This window comes from Dermatophagoides pteronyssinus, unplaced genomic scaffold (genome assembly GCF_027571235.1).
Source record: "Dermatophagoides pteronyssinus isolate colony J.1.1.1.1 unplaced genomic scaffold, Derpt_VIB-CSIC_2022.12 sq0004, whole genome shotgun sequence".
Classification (NCBI taxonomy): Eukaryota; Metazoa; Arthropoda; class Arachnida; order Sarcoptiformes; family Pyroglyphidae; genus Dermatophagoides; species Dermatophagoides pteronyssinus.
In genome coordinates this window covers 1,939,517-1,964,310 of record NW_027461528.1, presented here as the reverse complement: position 1 = coordinate 1,964,310, position 24,794 = coordinate 1,939,517, and the positions used below count along the sequence as shown (strand labels likewise).

Sequence of the window (24,794 nt, the reverse complement as noted above, 5' to 3'; positions counted from 1 at the left end):
AATATTGCCAGTTTCCGATTCGAATTTTTTTTTCATCACATTCGATTCTTCCTGCTCTCCCGAAATATCGATTTGATTTGATTGAAATGGACTTTATTTCTTCATTTATTTATTTATTTATTTTTTGTTGTTAATTTTCTACCAAAAACGAAAAGAATTTCGAATGGCCAATAACCATTTTATGATGGTTACCAATGGTTACAATGTTTCTTTCTTTTTATTATCATTATTATTATTATTCACATGTTTCATTCCTATATTCACAAAAAAAATTATTATTATTATTATACAAGGTTATTAACCTTGGACTTGGATGAAAAAAAATGCATATACAACTTATATCAATTAAATTTTCTGGTTATGTATCTATAGAAGATTTTTATTTTCCAACATTTTGACCATTTTGGATCATTCCTCATACCAATGTTATTTTACCACCCATTGATTTTATGTGATTCATTCAAGTCATGTGTGATAACTATATATAAACTAAACATTGAAATAGATAATGATCAATATGATTTGTGATCAAATGATGATAAATCAATTATTTGTTTTTGCTGTCATTTTTTTGTTTGTTCAAGATCATTTATTGATTGATTGATTGATTGAATGATTTTTTTTCTTTCTGTTCTTTATATGACGGAAAAAGGAAACCAGAATGGAAAAAAACCAAGAATGACCTTATTTTTTTTACTAATAAAAGACATACGATAGATAAATAATTACCTGTTTAAAATATGGCACAGAAACGGAAAACATACAATAAAATCATCGATCAATCAATCGAACATTAAGAAAAGAAAAATCGAATCGATTCGAATGATCGAGGTGATCGGACCTTCATCCAATGATGGGCGTATATTTTTCTTTTCCTGGTTTCCTGGTTTCGTGATTTTGCCCCTTTTTCTGCCCCATATATGTACCATAAAATGATTCGCATTTATTTTGAACACAAAAACATCTTCCGATTTTATCCTTAATCTTTTTTCTTTTTCGCTAAACAACATCGTTGAAAAAAAAATGTTGTTATTTTTCCGAAGAAATTCATTCTGGATTCTATTATTATCTTCAACATTCATAATTGAATGGTTCACCATTGAACAACATATTTCAATCATAACGATGGCAAAACGAATTAAATTCTGTAAATTAGATCATCTGACTGAATGTTTTATCGAACCAGGACTGTATCTAAGTGCACAAACAAATGGTACAGGAATACCAAGAAATTCAATGGATTTTGAACAATTCTGTTTGTAAGTATAACGATTAATTCTTAGAAAAAATATTATTGTGATAATCATTGTTGTTTTGTTTTGTTTGTTCCTGGAAATTTTTCCTGAATCCTTACATAGTAATCAACATGATTATGGACCATATTGTGTACGAAAATGGTTTCATCATTGTGGTACACGTTTACATTCGATTCTTTTCGAACGTTTTTATCTGAAACCATTTCAAAATAATTTACTACAATTCTGTCAATCGAATGGGACGTTACGCAATGGTAAGTAATTTTTTTTCAAAAAATCAGTTTAATAATATTTTTTTTCAAAAAGATTTTCTCGAAATTGCACCATGTTTGATTGATAAGGTTAAATTATCAGATGATTATCGTCAACGATGTATTTATCGATTACAAACATCATATGAATGGATTTCGGATCAATCAAAACAATTGGCAAACATTACCAAATTCTATCGAAATACATGCTGTGCATATTATGATTGGGAACATTGTATAATGGATATGTTAATGGTCGAATGTGGTCAACATTCACAACGAATGTTCAGTGCAATAATTGAATATAATTCATTATCCATATTGAATATTCTATGTCCAAGAGAGGAATATGGATTCGGTAAACAACATTGTAATTCATCTGAATTCCTTGCACCAAATGATTATCATCCGAAAGGTATCCATTCGAATAGTATCGTAAGCTATTTATTCAGTTATTATTGTCCAAATGTTGGCTATGGAATCGAGGATTAAAAAAATTCATTTCAAAATAATTTTTATTTTCAATTTTCTAATAATATTAATTAATAACAATGGTGCGTTTCGTTCACTAATTATAATTGTAACAATTGTTCGATTAGATAATGTGAAATATTCGGATAACGAACATGTGGAAAATGTCCAGCATCTTTGAGCAGATAAGATTTTATTATCGATGATGATGTTGGTAATGATGATATCGATTTTGTATCATCCTGATCAATCGAAATCCGATTCGATATTTGTAATATTTCATGCAGTTTATCAATTGCATATTTTGATATTAATCGTTCATCAGTACCATAGGTTATAAATCCAGGCGTTTGTCGTTGTTTTAAATCCATTAATCGTCGAATCGAATCATTGATTATATTATCGGGAAAATTTTGAACAAAACTAACCATCAAAAATATATCATCAATATTGTCAAATTTATACGGTGGAATTTGAAAATTCATCGCTTTTAATAATCGTGTCATCAATTGAGATTTTGAAATATTCAACAGAAATTTTCCACCACGAATAATTTTTGGGTCGAACGCTTCAAGAGCAAATGCGGGTGAATGTAAACCAAGTGATCGAATTTGAATAGAATGCGGTCGTTGTTCATGAAGCATCAGACACGCGTGTGCACCCAATGAATGACCAATAAGACAATCGATTTGTTTGATTTTTAATTGTTCAAGAAAATCTTTAATACAATAATATTTTTCATCAAATGTATGCCAAAATTGAAAATTTGTTTGTCTTGTATGTCTATAATCTGGTTGATTTGGAACAATAACACGAACATTTTTTTGTTGATGAAAATGATTAATCAATTTAGTAAATGTACGATAAGTATCGGATGTTCCATGTATGGCTACAATTACCTTATCATAATGATGATTTGGTTGCCAATTATCTACATAATCAATAGTTATATCCAATCCTTCGGATGGTGAATTACGAAATACTTTTGGCTGTTCTTTTCGCAATCGATCATAAAGACCAACACATGTTCGATATGTAATTGTTTTGATGAATTCGGGTGGAATATCCAATGACTTGATGGATGATGTTGAACAATAACGAATTAAATTGCGGTTAAAAACATTGTAAAATTTTTTCCCGCAAATTCGGTGGAACATTTTCTTCAATACAGCTGATCAAAGTTTTTTCATTCGAAAGTTTTGGATACATGTGATCCTCAAAAAAATCGAATGATAACGGGGATGCAGCCATCTTTTAGTCAGGGATCAAACCATTTTGGAGAACGAAAAACAAAACAAAAATATTTTTCAATTTCTTTTATTTAAACTTTGTCAACATTTATTAATAAGTTTTTCGATCAAAACATTTGTAACATTTGGATATTTAAGATGAGGAAAATGACGTCCATCTTTAACAATGATTTTTTTCATGATTTGTTGTGATTTATTATTCATTTGGGAAAAGGTGTTGGCAATTATTTTCGGATCATCATGATCGACAATAATTGTTTGATCATTCTCTATATTAAGTAATTTATATAATTCTTGTTGTGCATTTTTATCAATGATTCTTTCATCCGCTGAATACATAATAAAACCACTTATATTCATTGTATTTAATAATCGAATTCTTTCGGGTGAATCTTTTATTGCTTGTTGATCTAATATGATTGTTAATAAATGAAAAAGTTCATCAATTTCGTTAAATTTAAACGGTATGCTTTTGGATTGATGAATTTTCATCCGATGCAACAGACTAGATAAATATTCAGATTTTGAAAATGGCAGTACAAATTTTGTCATTCTGTATAGATAATCATTAGCAAAATTGCCTAATAAAAATTGTGGTGCAATAATTGCCAATGATTTTATCTGTAAATGTTGTGGTTTCTGTAACAACACTGTACTTGATTGATTTCCATATGAATGGCCAACCAAACAATCGATGGTTTCGATATTTAAATGACGAAATAAATCCTGTAATAGATGATATTTTTCATCACTTGAATGCCAAAATGAATAATTAGTTGAACGTGTATGACTAAAATCGGGAAAATTCGGCATAACAATTCGTACATCTGATCGATGTTTAAAATGTTGATACAATTGTGTGAATGTACGAAAAGTATCGGCAGTACCATGAAGGGCTACAATTGTTTTGTTCGGTTTTTGATTTGATTGAGTATCAACATAATCGATAGTGATATCGACACCTTCGGAAGGTGATTTTCCATAGAATCGAGGTAATCGTGATCGTAATTCATCATAAATATTAACACAGGTCCGAAATTTTATTGTTTTGATAAATTCACTAGGAATTTCGGCAGATGTCGATAATTTTGATCGTTGACATTGATTAATATTGACCAATAATCGATTTCGTAACATTATGAATGACAAAAAAGATGTTGAACGATGAATTTCATATAATTATGATGAAACATTAGTACCTAAATAATTAAATAATTAATAAATATCACAGAAAATTATTGCAGATTTTCGCAGAAATGATTCGAACTTCGGTACGAATGTCACATGCAGAATAATACAATGATATCGAATAACACACGCCATCTTTTGTCAACATTGATAAAAGTGGGAAAAAATTCCGATTAATTTTTTTTTAATTTTGTAAACAAATAAATTCATTTATCAATAAGTTTTTCAATAAGAAAATTTATAACATTTGGATATTTTTGATGCGGTAAATGTCGTCCATCTTTTGCCATGAATTTTTTCATTGGATTATTCAGCAAATAATTAGTATCAATTATTTTCGGATTATCTTGATCGATTATGATTGTTTGAACATCGTCAATGTTTAGTATTTGGTATAATTCTTGTTGAGCTTTTTTCGAGATAATTTTATCATCAGAAGAATACATAATAAAACCGGGAAATTTCTTTTCATTCATTAATCGGACTCTTGCCCGTGAATCTTTAACAGCTTGTATATCCAAAAGAAGTGTATTTAAAAGAAAAAATTCATCAATATCTTGAAACTTAAAAGGTATGCCTTTGGATTGATGAATTTTCATTCGATGCAACACACGAGATAAAATTCGAGATTTCGATAATCTGAGCATCAATTTTGAATTATTGTGCAACTTTTCACTTATACCATCGAAGAAAAATTGTGGTGCAATCATTGCCAATGATTTTACCTGTAAACCCTGTGGTTTTTCCAATATTGCTGAAGTTGGTTGACTTCCGAACGAATGAGCAACCATACAATCGATTGTGTCAATATTTAAATGGCGAAATAAATCCTGTAATAAATGACATTTTTCATCACTTGAATGCCAGAATTTATAATTGGTTGCACGTGTTTGACTGAAATCGGGAAAATTTGGCATAACTAGTCGTACATCTGATCGAGGTTGAAAATGATGAAACAATAGATTGTATGTTCGAAAAGTATCAGCCAAACCATGAAGAGCTACAATGGTTTTTTTCGGTTTTTGATTTGGTTGGGTATCAACATAATCGATAGTTATATCAACACCTTCCGTGGGCGATTTGTTATAAAATTGAGGCAATCGCAAACGTAATTCATCATAGACATTAACACAGGTACGAAGTTTGATTGTTTTGATAAATTCACGGGGTATCGTTGCATTTGTCGAAAATTTTAATCGTTGATATCGATTAATATTAACTAATAATCGTTGCTGAAACATCGCAAAGATGCTTGAAATTTTTTGATTTATCAATGAATGGTAAATGGTCTGTTTGTTTAACTAATGATGTACGACAATTCCATCAACACTATAGAACAGAAATGACTTTTGATTTTAAACGATTTAAATTATTTAGTAACAGCTGTACCTAAATAATTCAAAAACAGATCTTCATTCCAAGAATTAAAGAAATTTTCATGCTTCACCACAGCTCTAGAGCTCGATCATCATCGAATTAGCACTAACGCCACCTTCTGGCTTCTCTGATTTGAATAAAAAAATTTGATCCTTCAAATTTTGTAAATACAATAAAGAATCTTATTTATCAATAAGTTTTTCAATTAAAAAATTTATAACGTTTGGATATTTTTGATGTGGTAAATGTCGTCCATCTTTTGTCATGATTTTTGCCATCGGATTATTAAGCAAATAATTATTGTCGATTATTTTCGGATCATCTTGATCGATAATGATTGGTTGAACATTTTCGATGTTTAATAATCGGTATAACTCTTGTTGAGCTTTTTTCGATATAACATTCTCATCAAATGAATACATAATAAAACCGGATAATTTCATTTCTCTCATTGATTGAATTCTTGAATGTGAATCTTTAACAGCTTTTATATCCAAAAAAACTGTAGATAAAAGAAAAAATTCATCCATTTCTTGAAACTTTAAAGGTATGCCTGTAGCTTGATGAGCTTTTTTCCAATCTAATAGACGAGAAAAAAATCGAGTTTTCGATAATCTAAGCGTCTTTTTTGAATTTTTGTGTAATCTTCCTTCAAGACCATCTAAGAAAAATTGTGGTGCAATCAGTGCTAATGATTTTATCTGTAAACCTTTTGGTTTTTCCAACAATACTGAAGCTGGTTGACCTCCAAAAGAATGAGTAACCAAACAATCGATTGTGTCAACATTTAAATTGCGAAATAAATCCTGTAATAAATGATATTTTTCATCGCTTGAATGCCAGAATTTGAATTTAGTCGCCCGTGTTTGACTGAAATCGGGAAAATTTGGCATAACTAGTCGCACATCTGATCGAAATTGAAAATGGCGAAACAATAGATTGAATGTTCGAAAACTATCAGCCAAACCATGAAGAGCAACGATAGTTTTTTTCGGTAATTGATTTGGTTGAGTATCAACATAATTGATGGTTATATCAACACCTGTGGTAGGTGATCTCCTATAAAATTGACGGTATCGTAAACGCAGTTCATCATAAACATTGATACAAGTACGAAATTTGATTGTTTTGATATATTCACTTGGAATCGTTGCAGTTGTCGAAAATTTTAACCGTTGACATAGATTGGCCAATAATCGATGCTGAAACATCGTAGAGATGTTCAGAACTTTTTCGATTTTTAAATGAGTGTAAATGATCTGTTTGTGAGTTTAAATAATGTTGCATACAACCATTTTAACAGAAATATTGTGTAATTAAATTATTCAAAATATTGTAAGATAATTCTGCCTAAATAATTCAATAAACGTTAATAAATAACTTTATTTCCTTTATAATTCAAGAAATTGCAAAAATTATGACAATTTGAAAAAAAAATATCGAATAGATATCGATAGTGTTGTTCATCATCGAATTAGCTTTGCTCATGAGTTTCACAAGAGGGTGTTTGTTTTTTTTTTTTGATCATTTGTCTGCATTCTGATTTTCAACATTCAATTTGTCTGTTTTTTCTTGTTTAAATCTAGTTTTTTTCAATATTTCAAAATAATATCAATAATCAATATGTCCACTCCATCAAATGATGATCCATTGAAGCCCATTTATGGACCATTTTTTGGCATAATGGGTTGTGCATCGGCGATGATATTTAGTTCGATGGGTGCAGCATATGGTACAGCTAAATCTGGTATCGGTATCTCTTCGATGGCTGTTATGCGTCCTGATTTAATTATGAAATCAATTATTCCGGTTGTTATGGCTGGTATTATTGCTATTTATGGTCTAGTCGTTGCGGCTTTGATTGCAAACAATATTAAACCAGGTGGTAAAGCGGGTGGATATTCTTTGTTCAATGGGTTTCTTCATATGGGTTCCGGTCTTTCGGTTGGTTTTGCTGGATTAGCTGCCGGTTATGCTATCGGTCTTGTTGGCGATGCTGGTGTTCGTGGTACATCACAACAACCACGTTTATTTGTCGGCATGATTTTAGTATTGATTTTTGCTGAAGTATTGGGACTCTATGGTTTAATCGTTGCATTAGTTTTGACTACAAAAGCATCGTAGATCTTGCATACAATCATCGATTAATTAGAAAAGCAATTCCGATTCTATTCCAGACCAAAATCTTTCTATATCTCATTATTTCAAGCTAATCAAGATATATAGTTATTTTCATTTCAGACTTATAATTTATATAGGTCTTTATGTGTTTGTTTGTTTTTGTGATTATTTATTTTTAATTCATTAATCTATATTGATGAATTTTGAATTTTATTTGTAAATAAAATTTATTATGATAAAGATAAAATCGTTGAATTGAAAGAATTTTAAATTGAATTCCTATTGACAGATGGTGCCAGGGGAATTATTCAATGTTTTTGTTTTCGTTACGAAATTTGTATACACGTGTGTGATTATCATATGGAATTTTCATCCAAAAAACCGATGATTATCTGATGATGGATTCATCTAAACCACCTTCATCATATCTGACATTGTTAGATGAAATTTCACTCGAAGGTCTTCGTGGTTTAACATTTTCTTCGCTTTGGATTCGATTAAATGATCGTGATCGTTATCTAGCTTCATTGAATAAACCTACTGTTTTCGGATTTGATAATTCAAATGAATTATCAAAGCTCAAAGATTTTGTACTAAATGTTTGCCTAAAAGAGTCTGAAAAAGGTAATTGTATTTGAATCTTTTGAGTAAATGACTAGAAGTTTTTAGCTTTGTTGTTTACTCCTTTCGCAGGAAATATTCAGTTTTATAAAACAAAAAATGCCCAACCTACGGTTCAGATCTATGATCGAAATCAATTTGTCGGACAACAAACTGGTACATTATTGATTGATGATTCCCAAGTACCGGATGATCTCTACCCACCAGTAGTCGGTGTTAAACCTACTTCGGATGGTTCGAATTCAGACCTGGATACGATACTCGGTTCTTGTGAAGACTATCATAGCCGAATAAATATTACTGATGAAATTCTTGACAATCGTCCAGAAAATTTTCATCAATTTGAAACTAAATATGAAGATCAAATAACTCAAATTGTTTTGGTTGCATCACAAAAGCTTCGGGCAATTGCATTGTTTGGCGCAGATCGTTGGTCTGAATATGATCGATTGAAGCCTGAATGTTATCTGATTCTCGAATCGATTGGCCTAAAACGTTGGTATGGTGAGATAAATTTTGGCAAAGAAACACCTCAATATCTTGATTCGAAAATTCGTACGTCTTTCTATTATTTTCGTAAAATTCTCACCGAAGAACGATTGATATTGACCACAACTAGCGCACTGTTCAAAGCCAAACGACAACAGATTACGCAAGCAATCGTTGCCTATTTGCCTCGATTTCGTCCGATAATGTCCAATCCAAACGATTCAAAAATGATTGCCCTTTCACATTTGTTTATACAAACTGGTCGTAGTCGCTTACCTCTTAAAAATGATGTTGTTCGTGAATTTTTTACCCAACATTTTCAAATGAAAAATTGTGCTCCATTAAAATTGCTTCGAAGAATTATGGAAAGATACTCTGCTTTTTTCAGTATTTATGAAGATGATCAAGACGATGGAATAGGAATCGAATATCTAAGATTGCTGGATAAGCATCCATTACATTATGATGACTTTTTTCGAATGGTATCCAGCACTATTGCTCAAAATGATCAGGATCGAAATTTAGACAATGGTGATGGTGATGGTGATGATGATATTGATGACGATAACGATAATGAAGATGATGATGGTCTTAATGTCAATATGCATGATGGCAATGTACTCATAGATATGGAAGATGATGAATTTGACGATAACGATGAAGATTCAGAAGTCTTTGAGCAATCACAAACAAAACTGTTACAACAATCTTGTTTAGATAAATTATTTGATGATTACGGTATCGATATTGCTAATGCTGAAGATGATCCATTCGTTGCGGTCAAGTTGGATACAAATTTTGATTATAATGCATTTTTCAATAGACGAAAATTCGAACCTTTTAAAGCTTTGACAGAATATCCGGATTCGAAAGCAAGCGACAGCATTGTTTCGATTTTTGATGACGCTGATCAAAATCTTATTCATGTTCCTACCATTCAAGAAATAACGCAAAACTATTCAAAACCACTAGCCATGCACATCCACGATCGCCTAATTCAACGTAATTTTCTTACTTCTAATCATCCATGTCATTCAGTTACATCTTGCCATTCAGGAGAAAAACTAAACTTATCGTTAGCACGATTACAACAATTACCTCGTTATCTGGATGATCGTATACAGAATCTTCTGGCAATATGTGGTCCATGTTCAAAAAAGAAATTGGCTAATATTTTTGATTTACCTATCAGCACTATACGTTTAATGTTAAAAGGTCTGAAAGAATCTGGCGACATTACATTTACTGTTAAACGAATAGGTCGACAATTTTTACACATGTTTCAATCAAACATTTCGACTATTGTTCAAAATCCTCAATCAACTATCGTAGATGTTGCATATCAAAAACGAATGACACTCGTTTTAGAATATATAAAACGATTAGGTATTTGTGATAGTTTTATGTGGATTCGTCGATATATCGTAAATTGTGAAAATCCTGGTCAACAACAACGACTTTTTTCCGCACAATGTGATGTAAAATCTATTATAAGAATATTGAATCATTTGGTTGACATTGGTCGTGTACATTTATTTCATTATGAACTGGATTATAAACAAAATTATCGCAATAGCTATTATGTTATTTATACAGCCGATGGTCAAAATTATCATTTAGATCGTGAACTAGAACAGCATCTTATTCTTCGTTCTCGATTTACTTGGTTTGCACGTTATCCAATCAATTTTAATACCGATGTGAAATGTGTTGATTTGATTGGTTCCGATAAATCAGGAAAAATAGATTTCCAAACTGCTGTTTCTCGATTCTTTTCCACTAGTCAACGTTTTGTGGATAAAAAAGAAGAACATAAACAAATTGAAAACAATGATAGCATAGATGATTTAATCCCAAATACGCGGCTTGCTTATTGTCCAGCATCATCGGCTTATCTATATGGTTGTCGCCATTCAAAACTCGATAAAATGTTCGATCTTTATCGATTTCTATTTCATGTTTTGATTGATCAATCATCAGTTGATTCATGTCAAGTCCAAGATGAAAATGAACATGATAATGATCTAGACTGGCAGAAACGTGTTCCTAAACTAACATTTTTACGTAAGTTTTTACAAGTCATGCAGCTTATAGGTACAAAATTAATCGATTAAATGTTTTTTTTCTTTCTTAAAAAATAATTGCTTTTTCACAATAAAAGAAGCAAGTTTTTCTCCATTAGACATATTGCCCTATATTCCTTTGTCTGTATATCGAAATCTGGTCACCATACGATTCGAAATACCTGAACTTGATTCCTATTTGAATGATCCAAGTAAGCGACATCTAATGTTGCAAGAAATTCCACCCGTCATGCGATCTCATCTATTACATAATCGTCGCTCACCACTCGATATACAGGAATCATTACAGTCATTACATCAAATGGGTCTCATAAATTTATTGCTTTCTGACGATAAAGCTCAACAATTTGATAAAAAATTCATACATCGATTTCGTTATCGATTAAATAGATTTATATTGGTCAGAAAATATCAGTTTTTGGAACAAGATATCGATACAATGGCGGATGAAGAACCAACAATGGTTGAATATTATTTTAATAAAATAGCCGATTTCGATCGTTTTGTCGATGTTGTATACGATCATTTGTGTCAACAACCCCTAAAACCTTGTAATAAATGTTTATTTGATGATGGACGAATTGATATCCATGCTTTGTATAATCCTCAATCATCAAAACATCATAGACTAGCATTAGAACGACAAAATATTCGCGAACAACAATCACATAAACGTAAACGAAAACAAGATTTGCGTCCATTGAAAAATAAACGAATAAAAGTTCAGGTAATGATTGATGGGAAACCAGTTGAAAGAATTCGGAAAAAAGTTATCGATACAGTTGATGAACAACAAATGGAAGTAGCAGATTCATTACGAATTCAATGGTCACGTGAAGAAGATCGTTTTATTCTTCGTTGTCGGCTATTGTCCGAATTACTGGACGTACCTTATACACGTCGATTTATTATACATTCACAGAAAATTAGTGATTTAATGCTTCAATATTGTGGTCCACAATCAAAAGATAAAACGGCAGGTGCATGTATTCGACGTATTGTACGGCTGATTAGTCAACCACACATCAAACGATTATTATCCATATGCAAAATGGAATTGGTTTCAAATCTAACCTGTCTTCATTCGGATTCGGATGAAAATCAACAGAAAAGTTGTGAAAAAGATCGATTCATACGCTTTTTACCCGAAATTATGTCTTATAAATTTCGTAATACTGAATATTTTATGACCAAAGATGATATTCGATCACAATCACAAACACAATTCGATATCCATTTTGATGAACAAATTACAATCGAAGAACTATTATCTCGTTATGATATTATCGATCCGGAAAGTGATGAAAGTAAAGATTATTATCTTGATCCAAAAAATTATTATGATATTCATGGTTATGTTATTACTAATGTTTTGATATCATCATTATTTTCATTTCATATTCATCATCATCGTGAACCATTACGAAACAAAGATGAACAATTATTTTTTCAACGTTTACAACCAAAATCAAAATATCTACGAAGATTCTATTTACGAACAATATTTCGTGCAGCATTACGTCGTTATCCGGAAACATTAATGAAATTAATTCTTAAACGTTTAGTACGATATCGTTTATTGAGTAATAATAAAAAACTTAAAGGCAATGATCGAAGATTATTTCCATGTGGATATAAATTAGCACAACAATTTTATCGGCCATTATTGGTTAATCATCGAAATTATCAACTCAAAGTTGAATGTCAACAACATCCAACAACCAATATTACAATTGTTGAAGATAATAATACTTTTGTCGGTTCTATGCAATTTGCTGAAAATCTTTGCATCAATACTCTTAGTTTAAATGATCCACAAACTGTATCATCATCATCATCATCATCATCATCGATACAATTGACAAAAGATATTAATCAATGGCAATTAGGTGATCTATTGCCACCACGTTTATTAGAAACGATTGATTTTCATATCGAAATTCCTGATAATTTTATTGCCTTTACTCGTGGATCGATTGATCAAAGTCGATTACCAGCTAAAACTAATGCTAGAGGTATGCTTATGATGAATCGTTCATCAAATCAATCGATGCAATCAACAACAGAAAATAAAGAAACAATATCATCATCATCATCATCATTGATCGATGAAATGTCAGTGATTCATTGTCGTGTAAAGATTGAACAAAAATCTGCTAATCCACCTGTCAATCGTATTATATTATTCGAAAAATTTCTTTATCGATTCACTATTCAATCACAAATATTTGATGAACAAGATATTCCATTAAGATCAATGATGAAGCCAGATGAATCGATTCCATTGAATCTTATAAAACGATATGAAGAAAATGTTTGTACCATTTTAAATATGAACGATCATCATTGTAATCTTAAAGATTTATTACAATTTATACGATCAAAAAAAGAATTGGGTGCCAATTTCGTTCAGATTAACAATTTTTTATCAATAACTGATGATGGTTTGGAAAAAGAGATACTCATTGATTTTCTTTATGAATGTCAAAAACATAAATTATTGTTTGCCGTGGGCGTACGAACATTAACATGGGTACATTGTGATCATATTCGTTTTTGGTTGGTACGATCATTTCGTAATCTAGATTTTAATGTAGATCGTCTAATCGCATTGGATCGATGTCAATTAAAATATTTAAAAAAATGTTATTTTCTACCACGTATGTGGAAATATCCAGATGGTCATGTTGATGTACGAACATTATTCGTTTTTTTAAGTGCCATAATCGATTATCTGGCTACCGATTCGAATGCATCAATTGGAGCGAATGTTTCACAATTGGAAAATCATTTTCAACGACATTTACCGCCTGTTCAATTGCAAGAACTTTTGGATGCTTTAGTTTTTATTGATTGTATTCGAAAATCATCACCATTATCTTCGACGACGACGACGACAAATCAACCTAAAATCAATTATTCTATTAATACTTTGGATGATTTTTTTCGTCCAAATCGATCACCATCATCATCATTGTTAATAACCAACAACATAAAAAATGACATAATGTATGAAGCAAATATTGATGCTTATTCTCGTCTTACATCATTATATCAGATAATGATACGACTATATCCACCATTTCCACAGGATGATTTTTGATTATTTCCGTTATTAGAATGACATATGGAAATGTGGATGTTGGGTGCGTTTTTTTGCTTTGATTGTAAAATAACAATAATGATGTAACAAAAATAATAATAATAATGAATAAAAAATAAAAATAAAAAGTTTGACAATTTCAAAGTTCAGGTGAAATTCATTAATCATTTTTTTTTTCTCCCATTGGTGGTTGACAAAAAAAAAGAAAGAACCAAGCTACCGGTCATTTTGTTTTTTGTTCGTATGATGAAGGTTACCTTTTTTTTTCCTGTTTCTTGTTGTTGTTCATTGTCAACAAGGTCATCAATGATTGATGATTTGTTTGTTCACGATTATTATGAACAATTGTCCTCGGCTAAAATCTGTCTGATCCGAAAGACCCAACATAACCGATGGTGACGGTATTGATCGGACAAATATTTTCGATGGTTGTAGTGGTTTGCTGTGTTGTTGCTGCTATTTTATGCAGTGATTGTATTGTATACTGACCAGTCCCCCAATTATCGTAGTGATTCGAAAAAAAAAACAAAATTCATCATCATTTTCGATTTCGTTTGTTCGATTCAATATGTAATACCGAAAAATATTTTGAATTTCGGCCAAAAAAAAAACATTGATCAATCTGTATTTTGTGATTGATGATGATGATGATGATGGTCATGGATGGATATATATGGTAAATAATCATCGATTTCAGTCAATTCTATTCGAAATTTGTGAGATAAAAAGTGAAAAAAAAACACATACCGCACATATAATAATAATTTTCAAATCAAGACTAACCTTTATTTTGAAGGGGGGAAACAAAATTATTTTCTTAAAAATAAGTAAACTTATTACACAAGTAGCTTACCTTTGCCAAGTGTGTGTGTGTGTGTTCGTTCGTTTGACCAATAGGCTGAAAGAGAAAGTAAATATCTAAATATGCCATATGGTCACATGTATTTGACCATTCAATATTTACCCGAAGCTTTTTTTTCCAAACAAATTGAGGTCATAACATTAATAATAATGATGATTATTTTATTTTTTTTTTCATCAACAATTTGATCACCACGGTTATAAGACAAAAATCTGTCATTTTTTTTCATTACACTGTATGAATTTGGCAATCAGATAAGATTGATTTTAAAAAATGAATGAATCGTTGATGATGAAGATGATAAATATTCTACTGATCAGCTATTGATCATAGCTCAGAGGCGATTTATTATTTAATTTAAAAAAAAAAACAGAATCAGAATGAATGAATTTTTTTTTTCGTTTGCTGTCGTTTTTTTTGGACGCCTTCTGAGCTACAATCAAAAGGCGACAGCAGAAAGATTTTTTTTTTTTTGAATGTTGTTGATTAATTTGTAAATTAATTAATTAATTAATGATTGATTGATTGGCCAAATAATTAAATGATGATGGTCACTGAAAAAAACAGAACAGAACAGAACAAAACACACAAAATACAAATCAGCAGCAGAAGGAACTAGGGAAACTATGGATGAAAAACCAAAAAGAAAATTAGTAAATCGGCAAAAAATGAATTTGAAATTTTTTTTTCAAAATTTTAAAAGATTTGTTTATCATTTTTTTTTCATTCAAGAAATTCATTGAAAATTTAGTTGAAAAAGTAGAAACCATCATTCATGTTCATTGACTATCGATGCTAGTGTATTCGAATATAGCGATGTTTAAGTTAGGAGATCCAATTGGATCGAGATTTGGATGCATCCCAATCATAGAAAAAAAAACAGTAGTAGCAGTAGTAGCAAATGATGGAGGTAGTGTGTTTGGGGATACAAGTCACATCACTGAGATAAACCGAAAATTTGAAAACAAAAAAAAACAGAAAAACCAAACCTTATGGTATAAGGATTGGTGATTGGTGTGATGTTTGTTCAAAAAAACCCAATATATTCAAGATGTAGGAAACATTTTTCTATTTCATTTACAAATTCGGGCATTTTTTCTTTCTTTTATTCTGTTCATTTGTTTGTTTGTTTGTGTGTTTGATTCCATTATGATTCATCAAATTCATTTTTTTTTCTTGAATGACCACTTCCTTCATTATTATCAGAATTCTCACCACTCCCCAAAATTGATGTTTTGTTGTTGTTGTTGATGCTATACCATATGAAGCCGCATCCAAAATAAAAAACACATCCAAGAGGTCCAATGGAAATCAAGAATATAGCAGCACATCATCAGCATTTTTAGGGATTCTGATTTATATAGTTTGCATCATTCATTCATTCAATACTGCTTCCAATTTCTGAATTCATTCTTAGGCACACACACCATATATACATTGTCCAGTGGCCGCATCCAAAATATTTTTTCGTTTTTTCGTTGTGATGTTTGTTCAATGTGTGTGTGTGTTTGTGAATGTTTGCATACCGGAACTGGACTTGATTCGAATGTATTTTTCGTTTTTTGTTTTGTTTTTAGATTTGAATCGAAATCGGACTGGACCAAACAAAATAATGATGATGATGATGATGATGAAAAATCTAGCTTTTGCTTGGTAACCACACACACACACACAAACAAACACGCAAAACGTTTATCACAAAAATGATTGTCGATTTTGATTCAACAATATTCTTCATTATGATTATATGTCAAGAGAAAAAAAAATAATTCTGAATTCTGTGAATCCAGAATAGTACGTATATAGCGGAGAGAAGGAAAAACCAATCTGAATTAATAGTGAAACTGTATTGATTTGTTTGGGAAATTTTCTCGATAATAAAAACTAAAACAAAACTTTCATTTCGATTACATTCGCATATATTTTATAAACTTACCCGAAAAAATTTATTACATCGAAAATTTTCATTTTACGATTGATCAATTTTAATTTTCAAAAAAACGAAAAAAAAATTCACAGTTGCACTCACACATACACAGGTTGTTGAAATTGAGAAAAAAAAATTTTTTAAAAAACCAAGTCGAAAAAGTTTTTTATCTTTCAGGTTTGAAAGCTGAAACAGAAATGAAATGACACTCTATCTTGGTGTGTGTGTGTTTGTTGAGTATGTTTCAATGATCCTGAAATCTTTGGTTTTTCTTTGGAACTTTTTCTTTGATCATGGTGGGTCTCCGTCCGTACATACCTGACTTTTGCAAATCGTCTGACAAATATCCACCATTACGGGTCTCTCTCTCCCGGGTGTGTTTAGTCCGCCTCTTTTTTCTGCATTCATTTAGTTATGCAATAACCGAAGAAATTTTCTTTGAAAAAAAATCAATTCATGGGAAAAAGAAAGAAAGAAATCTTTTTCAATATCAAAATGATGAAATCTACCTTGACCCTGGAACTTTTACCTTTGATTTGCACTTTTGTTTTTCGTTTGCAGAACGTTTTGTTCCGAGATAACAAAAAAAATCGATCCAACATCATCTATGTGATGTGTGTGTGTGGGAAAATTATTTATCCGACAAACTTTGTCCATTGCATCATCGTATGATGCAAAACAACAACGATGAACAAATATCCGAATCTACACAATGGCCATCATTACTATCGATACTGTGAAAAAAAACATCTTGGCCTTGAAAAGTATTTTGAACATTACCGGTCGTCATCGTTTTTTTGTTTGTTTGTTTGAATTTTCAAAGAAACTGAAACAAAAAACCGAAAAATAAAACAATTTCCAAGGTCGGACAAAATGTGTGGTTTCTTCTTTTATTGACATTTCAACATTTTTGGATTTCTTTTGCATCGATTTTTTTTCAGAAAATTTTCTCACACTTGAAATTTTTTTTTTGTTGTTTTCTTTTAATTTCCTAAAATCTTACATCACCTGCATCACATGTACAATGAAATCTCTAGTCCCGGGATGTGGTGTGTTTTTGTTTGGAAAAAAATGAAGTTTTTTTTTCTTGAAAAATGAAAAATTTCAATGTCGAGGTCTTTGTGTGGATTATCGTTTGCACTTTGTTTGGTTTCTAATGAAAAAAAAAGAAAAGAAAATTCAGAATTTAAATTATCATTATGACAGGATTTTTTTTATCGGTTAGAAAATGAAATTAAAAATTTGTTTGTAAAAGATTTACAACAACGAATCGGTTGAATTTGTAATATGAAATCAAAATTTCATAATAACAAAGGATTTTCCCAGGTCGAAAAAAAATGAAAAACAGATTTCAAAAAAAAAAAAAATTGAAAACATCCCAAATGATCGAATTGATTTCTTGGAATTTCGTTTGTTTTTTTAAAAAATTTAATATGATTTTGGATTATTTGAAACAATAGTCGAATCAACATTTATTGTTGAAGCAAATCACTAATTGGAATACGAAAAATGGATGTCAAATAATTTCGATTGGCTGCTGTTGGCCATTTAATTACATGTTGAAACAATCGATACCATCTACATGTGCTGACATCTATCGTTCAGGTCCATTTTTCCTGTTTTAAAAATGTTATTGAAATTCATTCGAATTTTCGAATTTTTATTCATTTCTTGTCATTGATTGATTTTCGGTTGAATTGTGAATGAATTTTGAAAGATTTTCATAATTTTTTTGTGGTGGTTATCATTGAATAAATGTCCGAATATAAAATGATAAAATTTTCAACAATAATCTATTGTTGGCTAATATTGATGGCCATCATAAATATGGTCAATATGGCAACAATAACATTGGATATTGATGAACAACAATGTTTTCATGAACATTACATTGATCAGAACAGGACTGATATTACAGTAAAATTATCGGTCATATTCGATGTGATTGCCGGCGGTTTTAATGATATAAATTTTCATCTGAAAAACATTCAAACAGGTAATAATATATGTCGAAGATCTGGAATATCTTATGAACGATTATTTATTGCTTTAAATGATCCTGGTACATATGAATATTGTTTCGATAATGATGGTCAATCGGTATCACAATCAATAAAATGGATTCGTTTTAATGTGATTCTTTCAACCAATTATCTGAATGCACAAAATCAAACATACAATGTTGTTGATCAAGATGATGAAAAACAAAAACTTATTGGATTGAATCAACAGCTTTATATGATTAAATATGAAGCAGAAATACAACGTTTTTCATTAATTGTTCATCATGAAATTAATGAATATACTAATTATATGTTAACAGTTTGGAGTGCATTCGAATCATCAATCATTGTTTTGATTGTTGTTGGACAAGTTTATTATCTAAAACATTTTTTTGAAACTAAAAGAATTTTATAATTTTAAAAAAATAAAAAATAAAATCTATTAAAATTTTTTCAATTCAATTCATTCAATCTATCATCAGATGGCAATGGTAATAATTGTAATTGTAAACATCGATTCCTAGATGGCTTTAGTTATGAAAAAAAATTATATTGATTTAAAGAATGTCTGTTGTTTTGTGTGTGTGTGTGTGTATAACCAGGGCATTCTCTCTTTCAACATTCTGTTCAAATGTTTCAAGGTTGTTGTCTCTGTTCTGTTCTGTATAAAGTGTTCGTATTTCAATAACATAACAAAAAAAAAAATTTGGTGCAAACACAAACTATTCCGAAAAACATATGAAAAGAAAGAAATATTCTTATTATTATTTGTAGTTTACACACAAAGTAATCATTTTATAAACAACTGATAAACATTTTTATTATTCGTAATCATATCATTATTATTTTAAAAAAAAACTACATAAGGGGTAAATATTTTATGATAATTATTATTTGAAAATTACAGATTTGAATGTGCCAAGTGATTTGTTTGTCAAAGTGCCGACTCAAGGAAATGAATGAATAAAAGAAAATCATTCAATTACTAATCAATGATGATAATATTTGATATTAGATCAAAAGTAAAAGACCGTGATGGCCATCAAATTGATTGATTGATTGATTTAATTAGCTAGCAATTTTTTCATTTTTGTTTTTTTATATCCTAATCATTCGATAATTATTTATTCATTTCATTTCATTTCAGTCCAGAGACGACTAGAGATATTTAAATCATTCTCAATTCATATTTTGAATACATTTCATTTCTTGAAACACTTATTTATTGAGAAAATTATTTTGAAAAAAAAACAATGACGGTCGTTGCTGAAAACAATAATAATGATCAACAAAATAAACAGCAACCTAAACAACCTTCACCTCCACCATCAACGCCATCTGTATCGCAATCAAATCTTCAATCACCGCAACAAGCACAACCACCATTACATCCGCCACAAAGAAAAATATCTACAAGTAGCGGTGCAAAACCATTTCCTATTCGGGGTTAGTTGATTATTATAATTTTAAATCACAATATAGCAAATTATTTGATTGATTGATTTATTTATTAGGTGATCGAACGACTACCTATGTAAATATACCGCATGTTATTGCAATGGTGGGCCTTCCGGCTCGTGGCAAAACATATATTGGAAAAAAATTGACCCGTTATATGAATTGGATCGGTATCAAAACACGTGTATTCAATGTTGGTGAATACAGACGTCAGGCTACGAAATTATATCGTAATCATGATTTTTTTCGTCCTGATAATAAAGATGCACAAGTTATTCGAAGGTAAACTTGATCAAATATGAATGTGATAACAATTTTTTAAAATGAAAAAATTTCAATAGTCAATGCGCGTTAGCTGCACTCAAAGATATGTGTATGTGGCTTGAAGATGGTAATGGTGAATTAGCCGTTTATGATGCAACAAATACAACATTCGAACGTCGAGAATTGATCAATGAATTTGTTGTCGAAAAATATGGATTCAAATTATTCTTTGTCGAATCCTATTGTAATGATCCGCAAATCATTGAAGCCAATGTCAAGGTTAGTTTGATTCGCAAAGCACTTTAACATTTGAAAAACATATTTTTTTTCACTCTAAAGGAAGTAAAAGTTCATAGCCCAGATTATCGTGATATGAGTCAGGATGAAGCGCTTCGTGATTTTATGGTACGAATTTCGCATTATGAACAAGTATATGAACCATTATGTGAAGAACGTGAAAAACAGCTATCATTCATGCGAATATTTAATGCCGGTGAACGTGTACTTGTTCATCGTCATGAAGGTCATATTCAATCACGAGTGGTTTATTATCTAATGAATATTCATATAACTCCACGATCAATTTATCTTACAAGACATGGTGAATCTGTTTATAATTTATTGGGTCGGATTGGTGGTGATGCTGAACTATCGGAACGTGGTTGGGAATATTCACGTGCATTGGCACAATATATCCATGAACAGGCTATACCACGTCTTCGTGTATGGACATCACAATTAAAACGTACATGTCAAACATCGGAATTGATACAGGCACCACAAGAACGATGGAAAGCATTGAATGAAATTGATGCCGGTATCTGTGAAGAGATGACCTACGAAGAAATTCAGCAAAAATATCCAGAAGAATTTGCCCTTCGTGATCAGAATAAATTCCATTATCGATATCCAAAAGGAGAGGTATTTTTTCTATATCATTTTTATAAAGTGATTTGAAAGATATGCTAATTATTATATCGAATTTGTATTTAGTCATATGAAGATTTGGTTGCACGATTAGAACCAGTTATAATGGAATTGGAACGACAAGAAAACGTATTGGTTGTTGCTCATCAAGCCGTTATACGTTGTTTATTGGCATATTTTCTTGATAAACCACAAGGTAAGTGTTGTCGATTATCCTCAAATATCATACATGAATGATTATGATAATAAATGAATGGATAGATTGGATGAATGTAAATTACTCTATCTCTCGGTGTATGACGGAATGACAATTAGTTAACAACCAAAAAAAAAGTAATAAAATTATCAACGAACGATAGCATGTTTCATATTGATCCCTTCATGACCTATGCATGTTTAAGAATTTAATAAATTTAACCAAACCTTATCCACTTTTATTAGGACAGACTAAAATCTAAAAAATGTTCATTTATAGAATCTAATCAATTTTTTTCGATTCTATTCTTTCTATTCTTTTTTTTCCTCTGTGCTTTTCCAAATTATCAAATCAAATTTAATATTTTACGTTGTTGTTGTTGTTGTTGTTTGTTCATATCTGTCACTCTCATATAATTGTTATTGTCTCTCACTATATGTTTTTTTTTGTTTGTCATTTTGGTCATTGGTCACTTTGTCAATGTATTTGTCCATCAATTCAATCAATCAATGTTATGTTTGCATCGTAAATTTTATCACATTATGATGATGGTGGTGGTGGTGATGGTTATTGGGTGCAAAAAAAATATCAATATTTCGGGAAATCAGATGAAATGCCATACATAAATGTACCACTTCATACAATTATCAAATTAACACCATTAGCATATGGTTGCCAATGTGAAGAGATTATTGTACCTGTTGCAGCTGTTAAAGATCATGATATTGTTTGATTGATCAATTTTGATGATGATAAAATATCTATGACTGACTGAAAATTCAAATTGATACAAAAAAAAAAAACAGCAACAGCTTCATTCGTTCGTTCATTCATTCATTCATTTGTATGTGTGTGTGTGTTTTGTGTTGTCATCAAATTGTTATTCCGGATTACTCCAAAATTTTTTTTTATTATTTATAATTTTAATTTCCATCCCATTTTTAAAAAATTTTGTTTATGATTTTAAATTAAAAAAAAAGAAAAGAAAGAAAATACTTCAACATATCTTATGTTAATAATTTATTTCGTTTTTTTTTTGATAAATTTTATTTTAATTTTTTATTTTCGATGACCTTGCCAGAGGAATTACCCTATCTAAAAGTACCATTACATACAATTATGAAATTAACACCGGTTGCATATGGTTGTGAATTGGAAGAGATTAAAGTACCGATACCGGCTGTCAATACACATCGTGAAAAACCAATGGTAAGTTTATTATTATAAAACAAATGAATCAATCAATCAATCAATCAATGGATTGCCCTTTACTTGAAAAAAATATTGAAATAAACATCATACACTCACACACATAAACACTGTACACATCTTTTTTTCCCCCTTTTTTTTGTTCCGGTTATTTTGTTTTCGGTTTTCTATATGTTTCTAATTCTTTTTGTCTTTTCTTTGTCTATTCCTGTTTTGTGTATGTGCATCTTATTTATGTTTATTACTAACTTTCTCTGTCTATGTCTCTCTATCACTGTGTTTTTGTTGTCGTCAAAAAAAAAAAAAAAATTGTCGATAAATCAATGTGGGTATGGTGTGATGGTGGCGGCGACAACTGCATTTGGTAATCATTTTCAATCAATCAATAGTCATTGATTAAGAAACAATCAAAAGAATCGGCCGAGGATAATAGCCCTACATATTATTATCAACTAATTATGAAACAACATGAAAAAGATCAACTACCAACATTCGAAATATCACCACCACAACCAAGTAAATGTATTTCGGTTTATGATATTAGAAAAATGTCATTACAAACATTTTTAATGGCCAATAAAATTGAAGAGGAAAATAAGAATGATAATGATGATGATTCAGCAGAAAGCAGCCACCAATTCACCATTTAAATAATACTTCGAATTTATTTTTGTTCTTTTTTTTGTTTGTGTTATTCTTTCTGTGTAACATCGATCATCATCATATATACACCTTCCCAAAATATCTTTACAAAACCATCGCTACAGTCACGCACAATAATAATAATAAAAAAAAACAGCGTTAAGCATCCTAACCCGTATAGTGTTAGATAGTGCCTTATTTAGCAAGGACTGCAGCGTATCAAAGATAGAAATTAGATAACAAACATCAGGTGATCATATTGATTGATCAAATTATTCGATGATATGTACTCATCATTTTGTGTTTGAAAAAAAAATGAATTAAAGAGGGTGGCTACTATACAACAAGATTTTAATAATGGACGATCAAGATCATCATCATTAAAATCATCATCATCTGGTCCACATTCGCCAATCATATTACATGGTGGTAATAATGGATTGGGTAAAAAATTTCGTTTCATTATGGATCGACAATCAAAAGAACAACAACAACAACAAAATAACTTTGATTCAATTAATCATCATTTGGAACGTATTGATGATGATGAACAACATGAAAAGGACAAAGAATGGTTTACACCATATCGATCACCACCAACAACAGCATCAATTGATGGTATTCCTGATCTAATAATTAGTAATGAAAAAAATGTCTTAATTTCTACAGAATTCAAATCAAACAGTGATAATGATGATGGTGACGGTAATGATGATGATGATGATAGATTATCATCACTTAGTTCATCATTACCAACTTTAAATCGTCTCAATATAATGATGGAATATAATCGTTATCGTAAAATTAGTGCACCATCATCATCATTTACATTTAATCGTACAACACAACAATTTCATCTAAAACAATTACGACAGATTCTTGGTTCTGAATATTTTGATTTTTGATTTTTGTTGTTGTTTTTTCTTCTTTTTCTTTAATCTCTATATGCGTTTGTTTGTTTGTTTTTTTTCTCTCGTTTATGCAAAAAACAAACAAAAATCTGATCTTTTTTTCTATTATTTTTTCTATAAAAAAACAATTTTTCTATTTTGAATCTATCCTGTCTTTGAAAAAAAATCAATTATTATTTTGTCC

At 30.3% G+C, this 24,794-nt stretch overlaps 8 protein-coding genes, 1 long non-coding RNA gene and 1 pseudogene across 11 annotated transcripts; 5 read left to right on the top strand and 5 right to left on the bottom strand.

Annotated features, from left to right (window-relative positions):
• Positions 1–579: 579 nt before the first annotated feature.
• Positions 580–2,127, top strand: LOC113798504 (uncharacterized). The gene is made up of 3 exons (XM_027349058.2): positions 580–1,259; positions 1,359–1,510; positions 1,563–2,127. The coding sequence occupies exons 1-3, from the start codon at positions 1,024–1,026 to the stop codon at positions 1,997–1,999; spliced, it is 825 nt and encodes a 274-aa protein (XP_027204859.2). The 5' UTR covers positions 580–1,023; the 3' UTR covers positions 2,000–2,127.
• LOC113798501 (uncharacterized) lies at positions 2,005–3,264 on the bottom strand. The gene has a single exon (XM_027349054.2). The coding sequence runs from the start codon at positions 3,133–3,135 to the stop codon at positions 2,080–2,082; it is 1,056 nt and encodes a 351-aa protein (XP_027204855.2). The 5' UTR covers positions 3,136–3,264; the 3' UTR covers positions 2,005–2,079.
• A 15-nt stretch (positions 3,265–3,279) lies between these two features.
• On the bottom strand, positions 3,280–4,509 carry LOC113798502 (uncharacterized). Its single transcript, XM_027349055.2, has one exon. It carries the CDS (start codon positions 4,363–4,365, stop codon positions 3,310–3,312), a length of 1,056 nt encoding a protein of 351 aa, XP_027204856.2. The 5' UTR covers positions 4,366–4,509; the 3' UTR covers positions 3,280–3,309.
• A 74-nt stretch (positions 4,510–4,583) lies between these two features.
• Positions 4,584–5,820, bottom strand: LOC113798503 (uncharacterized). The gene is made up of 2 exons (XM_027349057.2): positions 5,806–5,820; positions 4,584–5,745 (listed from the first exon to the last, which is right to left on the bottom strand). The coding sequence occupies exon 2, from the start codon at positions 5,655–5,657 to the stop codon at positions 4,623–4,625; it is 1,035 nt and encodes a 344-aa protein (XP_027204858.2). The 5' UTR covers positions 5,658–5,745; positions 5,806–5,820; the 3' UTR covers positions 4,584–4,622.
• Positions 5,821–5,952: 132 nt separating this feature from the next.
• Positions 5,953–7,103, bottom strand: LOC113792767 (uncharacterized). The gene has a single exon (XM_027342697.2). The coding sequence runs from the start codon at positions 7,002–7,004 to the stop codon at positions 5,976–5,978; it is 1,029 nt and encodes a 342-aa protein (XP_027198498.2). The 5' UTR covers positions 7,005–7,103; the 3' UTR covers positions 5,953–5,975.
• A 199-nt stretch (positions 7,104–7,302) lies between these two features.
• Positions 7,303–8,161, top strand: LOC113798505 (V-type proton ATPase 16 kDa proteolipid subunit c pseudogene; annotated as a pseudogene).
• A 68-nt stretch (positions 8,162–8,229) lies between these two features.
• LOC113798745 (uncharacterized) lies at positions 8,230–14,355 on the top strand. Of its 2 annotated transcripts, none has more exons than XM_027349324.2 (3): positions 8,230–8,538; positions 8,608–11,088; positions 11,189–14,355. In XM_027349324.2, exons 1-3 carry the CDS (start codon positions 8,310–8,312, stop codon positions 14,209–14,211), a joined length of 5,733 nt encoding a protein of 1,910 aa, XP_027205125.2. In that variant the 5' UTR covers positions 8,230–8,309; the 3' UTR covers positions 14,212–14,355. The 2 variants fall into 2 exon arrangements, with proteins under 2 accessions (XP_027205125.2, XP_027205124.2); XM_027349323.2 differs by having other exon boundaries at positions 11,186–14,355.
• LOC142644944 (uncharacterized) lies at positions 13,752–15,493 on the bottom strand. 2 transcript variants are annotated; one of them, XR_012846160.1, is made up of 3 exons: positions 15,176–15,493; positions 14,995–15,109; positions 13,752–14,914 (listed from the first exon to the last, which is right to left on the bottom strand). It is a non-coding gene; the product is annotated as an uncharacterized LOC142644944 (long non-coding RNA). The 2 variants fall into 2 exon arrangements; XR_012846159.1 differs by having other exon boundaries at positions 15,065–15,109.
• Positions 15,494–18,660: 3,167 nt separating this feature from the next.
• On the top strand, positions 18,661–19,460 carry LOC113798641 (suppressor/enhancer of lin-12 protein 9-like). The gene has a single exon (XM_027349205.2). The coding sequence runs from the start codon at positions 18,756–18,758 to the stop codon at positions 19,416–19,418; it is 663 nt and encodes a 220-aa protein (XP_027205006.2). The 5' UTR covers positions 18,661–18,755; the 3' UTR covers positions 19,419–19,460.
• A 226-nt stretch (positions 19,461–19,686) lies between these two features.
• Positions 19,687–24,753, top strand: Pfrx (6-phosphofructo-2-kinase/fructose-2,6-biphosphatase). Its single transcript, XM_027349326.2, has 8 exons — positions 19,687–19,872; positions 20,151–20,449; positions 20,518–20,743; positions 20,803–21,004; positions 21,065–21,646; positions 21,719–21,848; positions 22,930–23,057; positions 24,026–24,753. The coding sequence occupies exons 2-8, from the start codon at positions 20,257–20,259 to the stop codon at positions 24,602–24,604; spliced, it is 2,040 nt and encodes a 679-aa protein (XP_027205127.2). The 5' UTR covers positions 19,687–19,872; positions 20,151–20,256; the 3' UTR covers positions 24,605–24,753.
• The last annotated feature ends 41 nt before the right edge of the window (positions 24,754–24,794 follow it).

What these genes read in the sequence shown, in the direction of transcription:
- LOC113798504 (XM_027349058.2), top strand. Translation starts at nt 1,024, where the DNA reads ATGTTGTTATTTTTCCGAAGAAATTCATTCTGGATTCTATTATTATCT. An exon ending in GATTTTGAACAATTCTGTTT is followed by an intron (nt 1,260 to 1,358) that starts GTAAGTATAACG and finishes ATCCTTACATAG; the next exon opens with TAATCAACATGATTATGGAC. An exon ending in GAATGGGACGTTACGCAATG is followed by an intron (nt 1,511 to 1,562) that starts GTAAGTAATTTT and finishes TTTTTCAAAAAG; the next exon opens with ATTTTCTCGAAATTGCACCA.
- LOC113798501 (XM_027349054.2), bottom strand. Translation starts at nt 3,135, where the DNA reads ATGTTCCACCGAATTTGCGGGAAAAAATTTTACAATGTTTTTAACCGC.
- LOC113798502 (XM_027349055.2), bottom strand. Translation starts at nt 4,365, where the DNA reads ATGTTACGAAATCGATTATTGGTCAATATTAATCAATGTCAACGATCA.
- LOC113798503 (XM_027349057.2), bottom strand. Translation starts at nt 5,657, where the DNA reads ATGTTTCAGCAACGATTATTAGTTAATATTAATCGATATCAACGATTA.
- LOC113792767 (XM_027342697.2), bottom strand. Translation starts at nt 7,004, where the DNA reads ATGTTTCAGCATCGATTATTGGCCAATCTATGTCAACGGTTAAAATTT.
- LOC113798745 (XM_027349323.2), top strand. Translation starts at nt 8,310, where the DNA reads ATGATGGATTCATCTAAACCACCTTCATCATATCTGACATTGTTAGAT. An exon ending in CCTAAAAGAGTCTGAAAAAG is followed by an intron (nt 8,539 to 8,607) that starts GTAATTGTATTT and finishes CTCCTTTCGCAG; the next exon opens with GAAATATTCAGTTTTATAAA. An exon ending in TCCTAAACTAACATTTTTAC is followed by an intron (nt 11,089 to 11,185) that starts GTAAGTTTTTAC and finishes TCACAATAAAAG; the next exon opens with AAGCAAGTTTTTCTCCATTA.
- LOC113798641 (XM_027349205.2), top strand. Translation starts at nt 18,756, where the DNA reads ATGTCCGAATATAAAATGATAAAATTTTCAACAATAATCTATTGTTGG.
- Pfrx (XM_027349326.2), top strand. Translation starts at nt 20,257, where the DNA reads ATGACGGTCGTTGCTGAAAACAATAATAATGATCAACAAAATAAACAG. An exon ending in TTTTCTTGATAAACCACAAG is followed by an intron (nt 21,849 to 22,929) that starts GTAAGTGTTGTC and finishes TGACCTTGCCAG; the next exon opens with AGGAATTACCCTATCTAAAA. An exon ending in CACATCGTGAAAAACCAATG is followed by an intron (nt 23,058 to 24,025) that starts GTAAGTTTATTA and finishes AATGAATTAAAG; the next exon opens with AGGGTGGCTACTATACAACA.